At 38.9% G+C, this 20850-nt stretch overlaps 1 protein-coding gene across 2 annotated transcripts in view; it reads left to right on the top strand.

Annotated features, from left to right (window-relative positions):
- LRMDA (leucine rich melanocyte differentiation associated) overlaps positions 1-20850 on the top strand; it is a gene marked incomplete at both ends in the record, with an annotated part of 965431 nt that overhangs the window by 775566 nt on the left and 169015 nt on the right. For both annotated transcript variants that reach the window (XM_084246077.1, XM_084246078.1), the window contains one exon: positions 7826-7910. In XM_084246077.1, coding sequence (XP_084102203.1) covers positions 7826-7910 — 85 coding nt within the window. The remainder of the gene's footprint in view (positions 1-7825; positions 7911-20850) is intronic.

Below are 20850 nucleotides of genomic sequence, written 5' to 3'. Positions count from 1 at the left end.
ATCAGCAAACGTAACTGACATGAATATCAACTATTTTTCTTTCTTACTGAGTATGTAAGAACTTGACTCATTCGTTAATAACACATGCAATTTCCTTACCATATCAGATAATGGTTTTTGAATAGTTTGAAATAGTATTTTTCTTAATATTTCAGTGTTATTCATAACGGTTATAAACACAATACATTTTTTAAGTGTAATCTGCATTATTATGATTTTATCTATCACTTAAAGTTTAGGAAATCAAGAAAATAGTCCCTAATTTGTAGCATTTGCCAATTTCTTTTGGCAAAGTGACATTACTAAAGAGTTTTAAAAGGGTTGGGATCAGTATATCATGGTATGGCATTTTCACTCTATAGAATTCAATGGGGGCAAATAATTTTAACAGCATATATGAGTGAAATTCTGTAAAAGAGGAGGTGATGAGTTTTGCTATGTATTACCTTTGTAAATATAATTAATCCAATTGTAAATTATGTAATTCAATTTTAAATAATAACTATATTTAACAATAGACACAAAAATTCTGAAATTTTAACCATTGGTTATTGTGAGCTGTTACAGGTTGACTCCAGATACCACTGATTATATTATATAATCCCAAGGGGCAAAAGATATCTGAAAGAATCATGTCTACATTGCATATCAGTGATAAAAAAATAAGTTGATGGTATTAATTATATGCTAGGCCACAAAAGATGTTGCATATTAAGATGAATTGACTCCTCTCTCACTATAAATGTATCACCTCCTTAATATCTCTACTCAACCCACATAGGTCTTTTTGCCAGGTACCTCTAAGTATCAAGTTCATTGTGCAATGATTGGGATTCAGGAATCCAGCTGGGTTGCCTGGACTTTCAAATTCCCTACACTTTGGATCCTCTTGGACAAATTAGAAAACATCTCTGAATCTCAATTTTCTTGTCTTAAAATAATAACAACAATGATATGTCAATCATTCGGTTCTTAAGATAGTTAAATGAATCGATGTGCATAAAATGCCTACTTGTAATTAGTGCTCACGAAATGTGACACACACACACACATACATACAATCATGTATACGCTCTTTACTTGGAGGTTATTGTGTATTATTAATCTGATTACAATGGAAACTTAATCCTCAGCAAGGATTAATAATTAGCATCAAAATATTAACTTGGGCTCCATCCTACTTTTGGGGGCACAAATGATTTCTTCTTTGTGGATATGATGTTCTGCCTTTAAAATTACCCAAGCTGTTAGTAAATTCCCTCTCATTTGATAATGCTTTGTCAATGACTGGAGCAGTTCTTTGTTAGGGGCTACAGGACATTCTAATTAGATCCTGACTTGACTGTGCACCAGAAAAGACCCAGCTGACAGAGGAAGAGGAATGAGGCAAAGTGGAGTGATAGCCAGGAAAGTAATGTCATAAAAACCTGGGGCCTATGGTGCTGAGGGAGTGGTGTTGGGGAAACAACATGGGCTTTGGGGTCAGCCTGACATAGTTTTGAATCACACCCTGGACTTTAACATTGTTCAGCCTTGGACATACTACTCTTTCTATGTCTCCGCTTTCTCATTTCTCAGATGAGAATAATTATAGGACATTTCTCATACATTGGAAAACCATTAGCATTTAGAATGCAAATCAGCAAATACTAGATTCTTTCCCAGGCTTTGACTCTTTACCATACAGTTCTTATTCCTCCTTTATTTCTATAACCCCTCTCATTCTTATCACATCTCCTCACTCTCTGATATAGGAGATGGGGAAGATATTTACCCAAAATTGTGTTCATATCAACCCTGATGTATATAGAATTTTAATTTTTAAAATTTTGAATTGTAACAAACAATGATAATATTACATAAAGTTAAAAGATGAAATCACTGCAAATCACATTGTTAACAAAAATCTTTTAATCTTTGTTTATTAGCTCTTACCTATTATAAATTTTATATCATAAACAATCACATGGTATGTAATATCTTAATATATTGATTGTGTTAAATTAATTGTATAATAAAACTTTTTGCATAGTTCTCATTTTTATAAGTTTTATTTAATACAATGAATTATTAATATTTTTATGATGTGCAATATTTAGAAAATTTTCAGTTTTTTCTTATATAAGTGCTAAAAATATCTTGGAAACACTGTTCTAGATGGTTTGTAAGGTCCTTTATAACTCTTACATTCTGTGATTGTTTATTTATATAATAGTTTTCCCAAAATACCAAAACCATAGCCCTTCTTTCCTTTTTTTTCCCCTTGGTTGATTTTTCCCTTCCCTCCCTCCCTCCCTCCTTCCATAAATACTTATATACAGCTCTGTGCCTGATATCATTTTAGGCACTGGCACAGTTGAACCCCCTTGAGATCAGATATGATCAACAGGAAGGTCCAGGTTTGTGCGCACAGAGGGCTTCCTTTCACCAGAGGGACCCTGGCACAGCCCTCCCTGCTCCCTTACCCCTTTTCTAACTGACTTCACTGATGTAGCCTTCAGCTCCCTCACTCAGCTGAATGCTAAGGTTAAACCTGAGCTCTGCCCCTTGTCCCTTTGGGCTTTTCTTGGTCTCCTGGTTACTTACTCATCCTCTTCCTTATCTGACTTTTTTGTTTTCTCCCAATTTCTTGGCTTCTTGCTCGGGACAAGATACAGTTGTTCCTCTTCCCAGACCTGTTCTGTCATTCCAGTACAATGTGTCTCACTTGGGCATTTTCTGTCTTGCTTCATACTGAAAGGCTTGTTGTCTTCATCTGTGCGCATGTCAGAATCCTCTGTCTTTGGGCTGTTTCTCTGGCTTCTAACTTCGTCTTTCAGATCCTCTGAAGTCTTTACCCCAATTCTGGCAATTCAGCTCATCCTTTTGTTGTGTTGAATTACAATCATGGTTTATAGTTTTATCTTTGACATTAAAATTATTTATTCATTTCATTATCACAACTGATTTCTTCCTGTATTTCTGGCAGCCTGTTGGGGACAAGTGTTAGTAGTATAGTTAATCTCAGAAAGTTAATATCAGTTAATCTTCTAAGCTGTCCCTTAGTATGAATAAGAAACATGCAAGCATACAATTACTGTTCCACATGTTCAGGTGTCCCGGTGGAGGTCAAGGACAAAGTTCTGTGATAATACAGACTATGCGGGTCATGCTACGCATGGGTGACTCTTAATAATCAGTATTAATTGTGGTTATGATTTTTTTCAATGACTCAGGAATGAAGTCAAGGTCCTCATTTATTACTATCATTATTATTGTATTCTCAGAGAGCAGGGCCTGACATATAGTAGGTGGTTATTAAATACTTGCTAACTAAGTGAGTGATGTTTTTTCTTATGAGAGAAAATAAATGTTTTTAGAGGAGTCAGCTTTATACCACAGTTTCAGGGAATGAATTGTGATGAAAAGTGAAGATTGCTTTTGCTTGAAAGAGGCTGACAAATTTCCCAGACCCGGGATCACTTTATGCGGTATGTGATTTAAGGGTGAGTGAGCATGCCAAAGCGCTCCACTTGAGCTGAGTGATGGGGAATGAGTTGTGGAGCTGTGGTCTTAGATGGTATTTTGTGAAAAATAGTGGGAGATTTATGGCTATTAAACAACTTTGTAGCTGCCCCCTTCTTGTTTTGAAGCCTGCCAAGTCTCTCCTCCTGCGGTCTGTATCATGTTCCTTCAGGGCATCCGTGATGTTCAGAAATATCCACTGGAATGCAGGTTTCCACAGAATACACCCAATGGGAAGGGGCTTGAATTTTACACATTCATCCAAAGACATTTGTTTTCAGTAACCGCTGAGTGAAATTCTCACTTCGCACGTCTCTCGTAGGCGGTGCTGTACTTTCATTGAATCTTTTCCAGGAAGGTTGCCAAAGTTTTACCTTCCTTCCTGCATAATGGAAACTGCAGAGAGCAGTAGATTAGTGACTATTATCATTATTGATGTGAATTTAAAAAATTATTAGCAGCTCTCCAATTGTAAGAGAAGATTAGAGAAACCTTCAGTGTGCATTGACAAATCTTCAGCAGAGTATTTACAAGGCTAGAATGAGTATCTCAAACCTTGGTTTGAAGGGGCTACATATTTACTATTAGCAAGTCTTTCCACTCTCTCATCATACTCAGTAGCTTTAGAAGAAACAGAAATGGAATATTTCGTCATAAGAAGTCAACCAGAGATGGCATTAATCCATGTCATGCGAGTACTGGGCAATTGTTACAGGAAATTTCCCTCCAATTATGGGCTCCTATCAACATGTGACCGAATGGAAGAGAGAGGAAACAGGAGCCTTTGTTTTTCAATTTTCATGTTTAATTTTGAGAAATTTAAAAAACATAGAAAAATTTTAAAATGCATGTAGCTACCATACAATGTTTATAGTTTTTAGTATTTTGACATGTTTGTTTCAAGTCTTGTCTTTAAAATACAGAAATAGCCTCCTATATAAAACTGAAGTTCCCCCACACCACTAGTCCCCATTCTATTTCCCAGTCCCCTAACAGAGATGCCAATTTTTATGATCTGTGTTTAACTTTTGTAATGTTTATATGTTTTCATACACCCATGAGATCAAAGAACTATATGCATTTGCATAAGTTATGTATACATTTATCATTTTGCAACTTGAATTTTCACTGTGTTTAGTTTTTAGATCTGTTCAAGTTGATATAAATAAATAAATCAGATTTATTGCTCTTCATTACTAAATATTATTCTATCACATAAATACACAACACTATCCATTTTCCTTATTGATGGACAATTGAATTATTTCCAGTTTGTTCTGTTCCAAATAATGCTGTCATAACATTGTTTTATGTTCCACCCTACAGACCTAAATGAATATTTCCATTGTGTATGTATTTCAATGGAATTGGTGTACCAGTTTTCAATATTATTAAATATTGCTAAATTATTCTCTGAAGTACTTGAACTAATGTTTATTCCCACTGGCTAGGTATGAGAAGAGTTTTATTTTATTTTATTTATTTTTATTTTATTTTTTATTTTTATTTTATTTATTTTTATTTTATTTCTCTTTATTTATGTGACTTAAATGTCTGCCAATGTGATAGGCAAAAAAACCCCCAAAACCCTTATTTTAATTTGTCTTGCCCATAGGACCAGTTAATTTTATCATCTTCTCTTTGCATACCTCACTCAGATTTTCTCTTCTTTAAGTTACCTGATATTTCTTTTGATCATTTTTTTCTACTAAATATTTATATAGGGACATTATGCATTCTGGATACTGATATTTTATTACAGATATTACAAATATCTCTTAACAGGAGTGATTTAAAGACTAAAAATTCTTTGCCATTGATAGTTAGAAAATATGGCTAGGATTCAAGTTTGAGACTGTTTGTGGCTCTGAAGATTAAGATTTACCCAAATTTCCCTATTCCTATTTTAGACAGATCCTCTTAAGCCAGGTTAAAAGAAATTACCGAAATGTTTCCATTTGTTTCTTTTATACTCATATGCTTCAGTTTCAAGAGGAGTTTTTTATTATTGGAAAGACAGTGTGCAAATTGAGGACATTATCTTGTCCATTTCCTTCATATGATATTTGTGCTTTTCCGAATCATGATTATAACACATGTGTATATCACTCTTGAAAAGGTCAGGTGGTCTTCATTTTGACAAAAGCCAAGCCAAAGGGCTGTAGTTAGAATCCTCATTTGTAGAAGTTTGCCTAAACATCCATCCATTTGAAGTCTCACTAAAAAATGTAGTTTCAAAATTGTACTTTTCCAGGATTCTTTTCCATGACTTGAGTTTAAAAATAGGCATTGAGGAGAAATGCAATTAAATGCTAGGCATAGAATGATGACTGCAAAACAGAACTCAAGCCACACAATTTTTTCTTTGACTACAATTGGAAATAAAACTAAATAGCTATTTTACTCTTGGTTATAAAAGTCTAATGTTTTGCCCAGTCAGAGGTATTTGCTGAAAGGTGTTTTTTTCTAGTAATTTTAGGAAAAGCTGTCATCAAATTGTCAACAGCCCAAATTGAGATTAAAAATACTAAGAAATATCACAATCCAGTAACTTACAACTCATACCAGAATTTTGGGCCTTCTAAGCAGTGAGGTGAGTGGAAACACCAATAGACTCTATGACCTCTTGCAGAAGAAGAAGTCTTTTAGATATGTGGAGGATGCCCCCATGCTTCCATCCCATCTCTCTCTATCTCTCTCTCTCTTTCTTCCCCCCTCTCTCCCTCCCTTCTTTCCTCTCCCCCTGCCTCCCTCCACCCCCCTCCTCAAGCATTGAATAGATACAATACTGAACATGGTCCTTGTGTCTCTTCCTGTAGGAATTGCAAAACTCTGAATGCCAAATGGAGAGACACATTTTGATTCTAGTATTTGAATTTTAATGATTTCTTACTTGTTTTATATTTTTTCAGTATTGTAAATATCTAATGATGTAGTATCTAGCAAGTCTTATCTTCTTTTTAAAACATTCTTTTTTGTGACTGAACTTTTATCTAGCTGGACCCGATACCCTTGGGTCAAGCTTAAACACCTTATATTTCCCTTGGAGCTGGGGTGAAGTAATGCTACCTGAAATCTGTCTACCTTAGGGACACTGTTTCTGATTTTGCTCCATTCAGAACTCTTTCTATAAGTCTCCCCTGAAAGCTGCTTAATCAAACATCTCAAATGTCAGAACCAGGGTTTAAAGGGTTTTTCTAGCCAGTAGGTCTAATCTCCTACTTAGTTTTGATTCCTATAATGTAGATAATCTCTTTGGAGAAAAAGTCTGCCCCTAGCAGGGCAAATATATCCCATAGAATGTATTTCCTATTCCAAAAAGAAAAATGTAGCATTAATGAAATTTACTTTTTCATGAAGCTTGGAAAGGTTGTAAGCTTAGGATTTTGATCCTAACAGATGCTCTTTTTTGGATATTAAAAGAAAAGTAGCATTTGATTCAGAATTCTCAGTCAGAGTTGCAATGGTGGTTCTTCTTGCTATAAGCAGCCAGAGTCTGAATGCTACTTACCTGTCATCAGTTCTGAGTGACAGTGGACCCCACAGTCATAGCCCTTTCTTCCTGCCCTGAACCCCCATGGATGTAGAATTGGAGAAAGAGGTTGTTATCAGTCTGGGTCACCCCATATACAGTATGGTGGTTAAAGAGCTCTTTGTGAACAATCAAAAGCATCTTCATAGATGTTTTTCATGTGATTTAAGTCTTAGAATGGCAAGGTTTTGTAGACAACCATTCAATTTCCAATATCAAGGTAATATTGATAAACTTAGCCAGAGACACCATTGTAAGGTTTGCAACAATTTCTGTCCTTCCATCTGGTTATGCATGCTCCTATCTTAAATCTTGTGCATCTCACTGTCTCCAGGCCATCAGGCCCCATCCATCCTGGGGCCAAAGTTCAGTCTCATTACTGGATGTCCATAAAAATCTACTCATGTGAGGATTTCATTAGTGGGAATTACTGAAGAAGGCCTGTGGCAGAAATCTAAATCCACTCTGTTCCCTGCTTTCCACTTCTCTATTTCCTACCTCTTCCTTTTCTCAATGCAGCACAATGAACAAACCATCCCCTTGTCTCAGAGCCCATCCATCATTACCGAGGCACCTCAACATTTTGTATTCTGTCTTCCACTTACCAGAATATTATCTCAACACAGACAGCTCTTGCTTCCTAAGTCTTGGTTGTATTCCTGTATTGTATACCTGAGTCTTGGTTGACAGTGTTCCTCCAGACCCAGATCCCATGGATAAATGTTTGGTAAGCGAAGGCATTTAGCATTTGGTGATGCTTCATGGTGGATATTTGTTTTTATCACACAGGATTCCAGTGACAGTGTTGTTGCCTCTCCGGAGTGCCACTATACACCCCTGCCTTCTGCTTCCAGAGAACTCACCAGCCACAGAGGTAGGAACTAAACTTTTTATTGCTCTCAGTGGTTGCACAGGGGGACACTTGGTTATGTAGAGCTCTGGGCTCATTATTGCTGCCTCGGCACTTGAGAAGGAACACGGTGCTTTTTAAGTCCTTGATGAGAAAACCATACCTGTCAAACCTAGTGATTTTAACTCATATTAAACAAAATTTACTGGCAGTCTACTGGGAAGGCAAATAAATCCATGGTATAATACAATTTTATGATTTTTTTCTTTAAATAAGGACATTTAGTACTTAAAAATTACTAAATAAATGGTTACCTCCAGAAAAATGATGGCAAGAAATTTGGAAACTCATTAATAATTGTAAAAGCATCATTGTTCGGGAGTGTTATAGTTGAAATCTGTAATTTCAAAATGAATGAACTCTGCGTTACTGTGAAAAAGAATTTCAGTGTGCCTGGCAACATTGGAGAAAGTCAATTACAGTTTTCCCTGAATTCTCTGAGCCTGGGAACGTTAATTTGGTTTACTCAGTTCTTGTAAAACCTTGCCATGTCTAGAGTTGTGTGGAATATAATTAAAGAATGTCATATCCCTTAACCTGACTGCTTGGCCTGAGCTCTTTGTAGTCACATTTGTTCAAGTTGGTTAGGACAGAAAAATGCCACATAGTGTAACTCGTGTACCTTGTTTTACCCTAGTTATGATGTCAGCCATGTCTCCCAGTTGTGAATCTCCCATCCAAAGATAAGTGAAAACAGACTTAGATTGAGGTCATCACTCACTTTAAACATCATCTCCCCAAAGAGGAAATTGCCTTTGTGTATGCAGGGAACACTGAATAAGGACTGTTCCAGCTTTGTCATCCTTCCAGCTACGTTGCAAAATGGATAGTTAGGAGCAAAGGCTGGGGAGATGCACAGAAAGTGGTGGAGCTGGCCCTCTAAGAGGACATGTGGGTGCTGGCAAAAGATATACTTATATAGTTACATTCTGCAGGAAACAATGAAAAGAGTAATGCAGGATCTCAGATGTCTGTGATGTGGTCTGTGTTGCCTGTTTGATGTCGACTCCATGAAATTTTTCTACATTTTAACATATGTTGGCTCAGTTTCAGTTTGTTGTAATTCTATTCATTAAGTGTAAATTTTATGAAAATCAGTTTGGCTTATAGTAAGATAAATAGGTGATGATGCAGTATTTAGTGTTGCATGCAGGTTTCCTTTATTGAATATGCTTATGAGGGTCTGGAGTATATGCCTTTAGAGTGTGATTTTTGGAATTCTCTTAGAGAAACAATAATATCATTTCTAGAAGGGAAAATAAATTAACCCTAGCATCATCTCCTTATGGATTTATTTTTTGGTTTCAGAAAACCACTTGTATTAAATAAGGGTAAATTTACTCTATGTAGACTGTTGAGTACACTCATAGGAACTAAAGTCTTAGAACCCTAAAGTCCACTGGTAAAAATTGATCTGGCCTTGAAATTGAGATTTCAGAACAGAAGGAAGTGATTAGATAAATTACAATCACAGTAAGTAGGACAATGCTCATCTGGTATTAAAACAATAAAATGAGAAATCTGAATCTTAAAGAAAGGGAATGTAAGACGATGTGTTTGGAAGATATTTTTGAGTAATATTTGGAGTATACAAAAATGCTAAAAGGAGCCAACTACAGACATCTCAACTGTACTGAGGAATATCCCTACACATGTAATATATTGGTTGCCTGTTTAGTGCTAAGGATTTGGATGTTGAAAAAAATGTAAGTCTACTTCATGAGACCATCACCAGTTTTTTGGCCCTAAGTTGGGTAAAGACTAGAACAGAGAGAGCCAAAGATAATCATTAAAGCTGGATTATTTGACTTATTTATATATAGAGAAGATAAAACTGTCATCTTTTAGTTTAGCATAAATCATACATTGACAAATGAGGAAAGTCATATTTTTTGGCACCAAGAATAGAACCAGTTAATGACATCTTGCTTTTTTTATAGTTATTCTAAATTTCTGATCATATAAATCACCAAACTGAGTGTTATTTGTGAGTACATTTGTGGAATAGTTTAGAAACACTTATGCAGAGAGTTATTTGCACATTGTGAGGACAGATTATATCAATTATTGCCCAAAAGAAATTCTTTCTGATGTCTGAAACTTAGTCTATAAAATCCTTAGTGGAAGTTCTATTTGCAAATCATTTTTGAGTCATCCAGTTCCCAATCTCTTTTCATTCCGCACCAACAACTACACAAACTGGGGGGCAGTAGTTCATGTGCAAATTGCTATTTTTCCACACATGCCATTTTCCCTTTACTTGTCCTTTTATGTAACTTCCAATGTCAGTTATGATAGGCCCAAGTTTCATGTCCTAGAGACTGTGGATTGAAATGCAAAGAATGTCTGGGCCCAGAATAATGATCAGACAATAGAGGATTCTCTTTTTCCATGTTTAACTTATAGATAACCCATACATCATAGAGCTAGTAATGTGTGATACTTTCTGCTTCCCTCATGAAGTTTTTCCTGATCTTATCTATATTGAGTTTTCCCCCTTCTTGAGGTAGTTAAAGTGGTCGTTTCTATCCTCTTAGTGTATCTGTTCATACCTTGCTTTGTACGAGAGAGGGCGAGTACCTGTATGTCTTCAGCTCCTCATAAAAGAAAGCTCCGTGAAGGACAGTACAGAATCTAAACTTTTTTCTCTTTAACATCTCTGACTCCTACTCATTCTTCCACTTCCAGACTAAACATCACAGCTTCAAGAGGATTCCTCTGGTGCCAACCTACACATTCATATTAGGCCAGTTTTCCCGACTTGGGGGCTGTTTTCCTAGATAGGTTATAATTTTTTGGGGGTGGGGAAGGTAAGGGGGTAAAGCAGATTGTATCTGTTGGTTCACTATTGTATCTGAAGTGCCTGATATGGACCCTCTTGTTTAATTGGAACTCAGTAAATATTTGTTCAGTACACGACAAGTGATAGAAACCCAGGACAAAGTCAGTAACTTAAATATTTCTATAAGGTAAATTGATTGTGTCTCAGAAAAGAGCCCTGTCTTCCTTTGGGGGTGATTACACACTGAAGGAGAAGGTCAATCCTATGGACCTCAGAACTTTATCCTGCTCCTTCCCCAAACTCAACTCATCAAGGACAGGACCCTAACTATTTTGATTCATTGTCAGATGACATTTAGCCACATAGTGTAACTTCCAAGTAGGTAGTTACTTTAATAGTTTCCAAGCTTTGGTGTTTTGATGGTAAGAAGGGAATAGGATAAACTGAAGCAACTAATGAAATTATTTTAAGAACAGAAGCTCTTAAAGAAGGGACTTACTCTCTGTAAGACATAGGTTGTAATATACACTTTTTTTTTTGTATATGCAGGTTTTACCCTTGCAATATCTCTGAGACTCTTGCCCTAGGTCAGTGCATGTCATCAGAGTATCGGGGGAAAAGGGCTGTATTAATCGTCTCAGTTGCTACCTGGTACCAATCTACATACTGTATCATCAGTGGGTGTCTATTTATAAAGTTGACATGTCGAAATGTTGGCAAAATGTCTCTAAATATGCTCAGCACAGACCCCTTCACACCAAGTATTACCACTCTTTATCTGGTAACGGTTAGACATAGACTTTGCTTTTATATAGACCTTGTGGCTTTTGGAGAAAACACTTCTATTTAGAGGATAGATCATGTTATCCTGGAGACAGCCCTATAACATCAGGAAGGTAAGTATTAATCATTCCCATTTTACAGAGGGTGACAGCAAGAACTGCTGAGGGAGATCGAGTCACTCAGTGACAGAAGGAAGGAAAAAAATCGGAGTTCTGTGTCCCTGATTTCCAGGCCATCCTTGACATTTGTCCTTCACATAGGACGTACTGAGCAAGTACAGGCAGGACTCACTGTGGCATTGTGCTGGAGAGGAGAGAAATAGTACAGGGAGAGGGACAGCCAGGAAGTGTCCATGACGGGGATGAATTTCCGAAGCCTATGCTGAGGCTACAGCTACAGTAAAGTACAACATTCTTGCCTATTTCTGTCCAAAAAATTCTGTTACTCCCTGATTCACCACTCCCCTCCCCGCCCCTCCCCCCACCTTGTATAAATTCAGGAGCTTAGAAAGTTTAAAAAACCAAAGGGAAAATGCTATGGTATCAGTCTCAATTCTGACAGGGAAAATAGAAGACACGTCAATGTGTGTTCAAATTATGAAGGGTTTTGATATGAGGAAAGAGAGGCTTTTATAAGCAGTGAAGATGCCACCTAGTCTCAGCTTTAGCAGTGAGGCAGGGGATTCTCAAGAGCTTGCTGAAACATTTCTGCATATCTCAGGAACACGTGAGATTCTCTTATGGTCTTTCTCAATTTGTAGCACCAACAGGGTATGGAAAGAGGTATGTGTGTAGAGGAGGGAGTCCTCAAAATGTTCATTGCTTCAAATATTGGGAATTCCCAGCCATTGCCTTGCCGCTCCTCTTCATATTTCCCAGTCATACTCCATTGTCTCTCTTTGGTCAACTCTCTAACCTAGAAACCCATAGCAAGGAGATTCTGGAAAATGTAGGTTTCAGTTCTTCCTCTGCGCTACAAACAACACTTTCAAAAGAGGGTAGTAATGATGTCTGGTTAAAACAGACATCTAGCACCTCTGCCATAATCCTGACTCACCAAGAGCTAGCATACTGAGGGCCCCCTTCCAGTTCGCTTTCATACACATCTTGCAAAGTAATTGCAAACCCAGTGAAACATCTCAGGATTATTATTTTTTTTCCTGATATTTACATAGTCTGGAAGATATTTCATAATTAGCTTGCCATTGTAAACATGGGACCTTATATGTATAAAAGAAAATGTATGAAAAAAGTAAGAAGTCAAGGAACTGCTATGGAAACCTGCAGGGATTTGATAACCATCCAGCTCGCGTTGGAAGTTGTGCCATTATTTTTATTGACACAGTTGTTAGGTGCTCATCCATTCCTCCAACCAGGGGCTGGGTATATTTGTGTTTGAAATTGATTGCTGGGACTGTCACTGAGTAATTTACATAGCAACTTATCATAATTAGTTATCGTTTGCAGTTTCTTTAATGTCAGTTGCATTTGTGCTTAGCAATTGATTTTTCTGTATATCTCCAAGAAGGAGCTCAATGTGTGCCATCCAAAAAAGAAGAAAAAGACAGAAAAAAAAAACCTGCAAGTATTTTTTATCTGTATTTTCTAAACAGTTTTTCTTTCTTTCTTTCTTTATTTCTTTCTTTCTTTATTTATGCATACAAGAGCTGGGGTACAGGCCAAAGGTGTGGGGGATGAGAGGATTCACCAGAGACAGAGCGGGGAGCAGAACAGGCAGACTGACTGAAACACGCTGCTGAGGGGAACGGCTGGTGAGACAGGAGAGGTCTGCTATGCCATGTAGGTAACTCCATGTAGGTCAGCCAGGGATCGAACTTGTGCTGCAGAGACTGTGGATTGCTTCATAGTGGGGTGCTTAACCCCTTGCGCCACCAGGGAGGGCCTTTTCTAAACAGTTTTAACCCGGATAGCATATAATGCATTTTTACAGAAGTCATCAATACAAACATTTTCGCTTCAACTATTTAAATAAACCAAAGTGAAATGAATACGAGGGAAATCAAATGAATATGTAATCTGTGTGAAGATAAGGCAATGCAGAAGAAGATGTGTGAGAGGGGAGAATGTCAGCCAGAAGATCTGTATGCCGGCAAGCAGACTGCTTTCGGAGGGCTCAAAACAGGGCTGCTTGATAGCCAAACTGTTTATCACAATTTGGTTTAGGTTTGTAGGATTTGGAGGCAATCCGTTTCTTTCAGCCAATCAATTTTTTTTTCTATTTTCCATTCCTACCATCTTGTCAGGTCAACTCACAAGGAAGGTGAAAGCTAAGAAAGTTTGATCATTATAAATAAAATCTACACAGAATAATAGCAAAATCTCAAAGAAAATAGATGCATTGATCTAGGTTCTCTTAATGCTTCAGTATCAAGGGGTCTGTTTTGTTTTGCATGTTAGTTCTCATTGGCCATTTAGAAAGATAGAGTCAGCAGTCTGATGGCTATGGAGACTTTGTTAGGGATGTCTCACCTGAGATTAGATCCTGTGACTAGGCAGCCTGTTTATTTGTTGCCTTGCTCTTCTGGAATATTTTGATTAGACTTTGGAGGGTACTAACAATCACTCGACTTCCAGAAAACATCACTGATTCATTTAAGATTGAAAGAAACATGACAGATGCAACTTTCCTCCATGGAAAGTATATTAAAAACTAGCGGGGGTGGGGAGTGGGTTAGGTGGGGTGGAGAGGGAAAAAGGGAGAGAGGGAGGAAGGAAAGAAAAAGAAGAAAATCACATTGGCAATTGGCAAGGAAGGCCTCCGGGTGGACGAGGACACATTCCTTCTGTGGGTCCTGCCAAGTACACACATGGCCTCTGCTCCCCTCTTTCAGATCCATGCCATGGCTTTGCCCTGGCTGTGTGGGGGAAGTGTGTTGATTCCTTGTACAGAGCTATTATTAGCATTTTCTAATTATGTAAAATGCTTTCCTCTGATGACATTTTTAACAGAACCCATTACTTTAGTTTTCTTTCCTTCATAATGCTTTTATGGGCTTATAATCTTGGTGGAATTCTCAGATGCTGAGAGATGCTAAAGTTTCCTTTATTTAATCGAGGTGACTAGTGATTTGACAGTAGTGGTTGACAGGTTTATTTTATCTGTGTGGCAGTGGGAGTCTATTTTCAGTGTGTGCGCGCTGTTCTAAAGTAAAAGGACTTTACTAAGTGCTGAATAAATTGTACTTTCCTTTGATTCTAGACCTTGCTGAAATGGTTTAAAAACTCTAGTCTGGGTCATCAAATTCATCTCCCTGCTGCTTTGCAGGGTCAATAGCTTCTCTCTGTACTGAGCTGGGCTGGGTGGATTGGAATGGAGGGCAGTGTAGATTAAAACTTCCGCATATATATAGATAGATGTGCATGTGTGCACACACTGTCTGGGAAGGTGGCAGTGATGGAAGAGCAAGCCAAGTGGAATCTGAAGATGGATGAATCTGTTAGACTATTACCAAGACTGGCATGGACTTTAGCCAGGAACTTTAAGCAACCTCCTTTAAGCATTTGAAATCCGGAGGGGTCCATTTCCTATCCTTTTTCTCCAAGGATGATTTTTCACTTGCAGTCTTCGGGATTGCTTTATTTTCTACTCTTTGGGAAGAATTGTAGTGTACTTACAGATGCAGAAGCATTGTGAATTTGGTTCTTCTGTTCTAGAAGCAAAGCAAGGAGGGAAAAATGGAATCACCCCCTACTCCCCAAAGTAATCTTCTTTAAGATGAGCAAGCATGAGGACAACCTCTCTCCAGCTGCTGTCCAAATGGTAAAACATATACCTATGTCTTTAAACATGTACCTATGACTTGGTGTTGACAGGTTGAGAGTTCCAGGTGTCCTGAAGTTTTGGCATCATGGACTATTTCTTCTCTCTTCTCTTGCAGCAAAGAGCTGGGCCATAGGGTGAATGACAGGAACTTCTCTGGGCACTCCCATTCAAGGATGCTTCTGGGATAACTTTTTTAGTACCCACTATGCACAAAGTGTATGTTAGGGTTTGTGGAGACTTCAGAAATAGAGGACATGGAATTTATATTAGATTGTGGAGATACCAAAACTGAAGCAGTGCCAACCAAACTCTGTATTACATGTTACATAATTATGAGTTGCTTTACTGGGCAAAAGCTGTACGTATTATAAATGTTTAGAAAAGATAGAAATTGGTACAGGCCAGAATACTGAGCCATGGCTATTTGGAGGATGTTGGCCTACATCTTTGAAGAACATGTAGGGCATGGGTAGGTGTAGGGCAAAAGCACAGTGTTCCCAAAAAAGGGAAATGGTGAAAGAAACTGTTCACAGGTGAAAAATAGATGGAACTGACTAGAAGATGGGACCCATTTTGGGAAAAGTTTAGAAATAAGGTTATTTATGTAGGTCAGGTCCATCTCATGGACCTATTGAATAGGCAGATGAGTCTAGATTTAATTTAAAGCTGAATGATGGGGTTGTTAATCTGTAAGTAGTGTGCAGGGGGAATTGGATAGAGAAGAGCCTAGATTTGAGTTTGATCCAGTTTTAGAAGCTTTCCATTTCTTGACACCAGGCTTTGTGACTGTAGACTGTACTGCCTCCAAAGAACAGGTTTCCAGCAAAGGTAATTTAGGAAACAACTTGGTAACAGATGGGAAGGACAGCTGGGGCCAGGACACTGCCAGTGGAGCAGGGGTGTGGTGATGTAAAGGGAACCTGATGGCTACTATGGAGTTGCTGTTTGAGGTTGCTGATGGTTTGGTCACAGGGTGTCCTGGCTCGGACATCAGAGGGAATGGGTAGCCAGTGCATTTCCTCCCTGTGTTATTCAAAGTATTTCTGACACTGGCTTTTGAAACCAAAATTTAGAGCCCAGTGTGCAGTTAGGGTAATGTTGAAATAATCTAACATTTGAAGACGAAGGCCTGGAGTGGCTAACTGCCTTGGGGAACAGAGAACAGGGAAAGAATATGAAAAACATTCAGTAGCAAATGCAATAGACTGACTAAATGACTGATTATATGTAGGGACAGAGAGTGCTAGCGAACAGAAGGCTGTGAGGAAGCCAGCCTGGTGGCTGGGAAGCTGTGGTCTCCACCTGTACCCCCTCTTGTGCTTCCCTGTTGCACGAGTCTCCCCTACCACTCATGCATAAACTATATATAATCTGGCCTGTTAAATGGAAGGCTGCTGGAATTAATGAAATGAAGCTTGTGGCAACAGGAACAACCATACAATAAGCAGGCAAAGCAGCCACAAAAATTTGTTCTCATTCCATTCTTTGGCTCAAGATGAACTATGTTCTTTTGAAAACTATTAGATGCCCAGTTTGTTTTATTCTTGAATCCTGGGTTTCTGGAGAAGAGCTATTTGTAGCCAGTGCTTCTGATCTAGATTGTTCTTCTGCGAGCTCTGTGGGCATTAACTTCTCAGTCCCAGTTCTTTCAATACATTCATTTCCCTGTCTCTTGTAGAAAACTTTACCCCTGCCCCAGGCTTTTCCTCATGTAGAGATTTTACAACCTTTTTGGAACAAATAAACAAACATCTGGAATAATGTGGTACATTTAATTAAAAAGTTTGCATTTGGCCAGAAATGGTAAAATCATGAAAAATGGCCTGTCGGTGAGCTCAAGAAGGCCAAATGATGACGTTGTTGGCTCCAAACGGGTTGAAAATGAGTGAGGTGAACACCTGCTCAGCTCAGCCTGCTGTCCTCCAGCTTCCCCCTTCCAGCCATTAATATTTACTACTCTGGTTCTTTATCCATTCTAATGAAATTTCTGCTTGGGGTTGGTCACGGGAGAGGGCTGTTATTTTTCCAATAACCTTGGATTTGTTGGGATGTGTGTACTTTATAAAGGGTGTGGTAGTGGGCTTTTGACTTTTCAATTCCCTTAATCAGAATTCCATATGCTTCGGGTCACTTCGGGGACCTATTTCTGTTTCTTCAATCAGTCAGCCAACTATGGTTTGTTTTATTTATTTTTTTTTAGATGAACCCTATACTAGGGGTTGTGGGAGATGCACAAGAAGCTGTGGGTTCTGCCTTCAGGAATCCTATAGTCTAATTGGAGAAGTAAGTCCCTATAGAGAGATGAAAGAGGGTAACATAGCTGTGAAAGTGTGGGGAAAGGACAGATGAGTGAGGCTGAAGGACAGGGAAGCAGCCTTGGATGAAAGTGAGAACTGAACTGAAAGCAAGTAGGAAGGAGAGCTGGGTTTATCCTGCCCCTTGGGAGGGGTCGCTGCTTTTCAGCAGTGTATTTCAATAGATCTGCCTGTTCTGCTCCCCACTCTGTCTCTGGTGAATCCTCTCATCTCCCCACATTTCTGGCCTGCACCCCAGCTCTTGTATACATAAATAAATAAATCTTAAAAAAAAAAAGAAGGCTTTACACCTCCCACCATCTCCTTACAAATGTCTAAGAACTTTCTCAGAGTCATATCACATAAGCCTCCAACCTGGGAGAAAAATATGTACTTGACACAAAAGCATTTTCAAAACAATTCATCCCTCCCCTATCTTTTGGCTAAAAATTTCCTCCCAATTGTTGCTCCTTTGCCCTTTGAATATAAAGATTGTCTGTAGCCACTGGAATGAAACCACTTGTATAGATAACAAACCTGGAGGAACTCTCTCTGGTTGGGATGGTGTGCTGGGTGGGACTGGAGGGTGGAGACAGAGGGGTTTGGAGTGTGAAAGAGAACTTGGGAAGAAACTAAGTAGAATTCTTGTTTAATTTCTGGTCAGTGTGTGTGTGAAATAAGTTAAAGCAGGGGTTCTGATTAGCTTCTGTGCCTAAGATGCAGTAAAATACATCTCTGTTTGTATATTAAGAGAAGAATGCTGAGACTATCTGACTTGGTGGAGTAAAGTGCTCTTATAGGTCTTCTGATTGAGTAGTTTGTACCCAGGATGAAGTCATTCTAAGGAAATGATAAGTTTTTCTTGTTGCACTAAAAACAAGGGAGGTAGCAGCAGGGGTGATTGGGCAGGGGGTGGATGGAGAGGGGCCGCAAGTTAAAAATACAATGGGCACCATTTAGGTTGGATTTAAGGATTTAAGGAAAGGAAGAGTATTGTTGAACTCAGGTGTGGATTGACAGGGGACACTGGAAAATGACCACTCCCCGAGGCCTTTTACTATAGATAGGCTCCTTTGCCTTTGAGAGTTGAGTACTGTGGCCTAAAGAAAGTGAAATGAAATGTACTCAAGTTTCAAACACAGTTAGGATTTGGAACCCAGATCCAGGGTTCTCTGTGTCAATACTAGTTCAGCTTCTTCATTAAATGAAACTAGGGTTTCACCCTGACCCCTCTGGACTTCTGCAAGCACAGATAGATACAAGCCCAAGCTGGTAAAACATTCCATTATTGTCAGAGGAGTTCTGAGTCCTCTACTCTTCATTATTCTTATGCATCTGTTTCTTTAAATTCTCTCTGCAAAAGCATTAGCATGAAAGTGAAAGAGTATAGCAAGGAGGGATTTTCCATTTGTAGCTTCCTTGGTCTGTGGGGTCAAAGTTCTATCCTCAGGGAGGATGTTAATGCAAACTCTGTGTGCTGTTCCAGGGCAAATGTTTCTCAACTAAAAGACAAGATGGGGTGGAGAGCCAGGAAAACAATGCATTGCTAATTCCCCAACACAGACTGTCTAGTGATTGCTCCCAATTTAAATTGTTGCTCCCTTACCCCTAGTCCCGCCTTCCTCCAAAGAAAAAAATTACCCTGTGTTGTAAGGACAGACATCTGCATAAGAGCAATAAAATAGCCTTCCCTCTTGTGGATTAGCTCCTTATTCCTTTATTTATCTTGCTAGACCTCATCAGTTTCTCCCAAATCAAGGAGAATCAAAGAGGATAAGATGCAGTCCCTTACTTTGTTTTTGATTAAGGAAACTTATAAACCATGCTCCCCAAAAAATTTTTCTCAGGAGAGAGCTTCCTTATGTCTAATTTCTCCCTTTCTTCATTGGTTCCCTTAGAATCTTCCTGGAGTTTACTTTAGATAGAAAACAAATCAAATAGGCTAGGTTCCCTGGAGAACAGGTTAGATAGGGCAGTGAATGCTGGCATCCCTGGGAGACAGTGAAATAAGTACAAGAACTAATGAGAAAACCTAGGTAAAGGAAATTTCTAGCTGGTAGGATGTGTTGCCCCAAGTCCTGTTCGAACAGGTGTAGTAAATCATGGACTGAAAGGTCTGTCCAAAAGATTTGCCCTCCACGCTGCCCATGAGATGCCATGGTAGGTAAAAAGCATTAGATCCTGATTAATGATCATCTCACAATTTCCTGGAGGGAGAAGGCCTAGACTCCACCTGTGTAACTTGACTGTAATCCCTCCATGGATGCCCAAGCAGAGCCCAGTCCAAAGTAAGCTACTATACTGCCCTCCTCCTCCCTGCAGCGTAGACTTACCTATTAACTATCTCCCCCTAACTCTCTTCAAGGAGTCCTGCTATATTCTCCTTTCCAGCACTGACTCCCTCCTGTGTGAGTCTCTCTAATAAAGCCTTGCCTGGTTCAACTACACCTATCTTTCTTTGGTGAATTGTTTCCCTAGAGGACAAAGGACCCACTCTTTTGAGTAAGGGTCTGAAACATTAAAACAGTACAGTGAACTTTTCCCACAGCCTCCTTTTCCCCCTTTGAATCCCTCTACATTTGTTAATTTAAGAGCTATATATTGAGGGCCTCCCCAGTGGTGCAGCGGTTGAGCGCTGGGTTGCGAAGCTGCCCGCAGCCTCTGCAGCGCCAGTTCGATCCCCGGCTGCTCCCCGGCCACTGGAGGAGGGTCGCACATGGCGCCCAGACCTCTCCTGCCTCCCGCTGCTCCCCTCAGCAGTGTACTTTGGCCCTTCTGCCTGCTCTGCTCCCCGCTCTGGCTCTGGGGAATTCTCTCACCCTCCCGTGCTTCTGACTGTATCCAGTGCGTGTATAAATAAATAAAAATAAATCTTTAAAAAAATTAAAAATAAATAAAAATATTTTTTTAAAAAAAGAGCTATATATTGAAAACATATTATGTGCCAAGCACTTTTCAAAACTATGGCATAGAGTGATGAATGAAACAGACAGAAATTTCTGCCTTCAAAGAGCTTGCATCCTAGTAGGAGAAAGGACTGATAACAGATTAAAAACAAAAGCACCATAGAGTGTGTTAACAATAAGTACTAAATGTATATGAAAGCAGCAAAGGAGACAAGGGAATACATGTTGCTAAATTGAGATGTGGTAGCCAAAGAAGGCAGACCTAGCAAAATGGAGCAAATTGGAATAACAACCTGAAGGAGGTGGAAACCTGAATATATCTGAGAGAAAGTGATCCAGCAGAGGAAGGATCAAGT

The sequence above is a fragment of the Talpa europaea genome (assembly GCF_964194135.1).
Source record: "Talpa europaea genome assembly, chromosome: 10".
Lineage (NCBI taxonomy): Eukaryota > Metazoa > Chordata > Mammalia > Eulipotyphla > Talpidae > Talpa > Talpa europaea.
The sequence above is the reverse complement of the archived record's forward strand: the minus strand, read 5'-3'. Positions and strand labels throughout refer to the sequence as shown.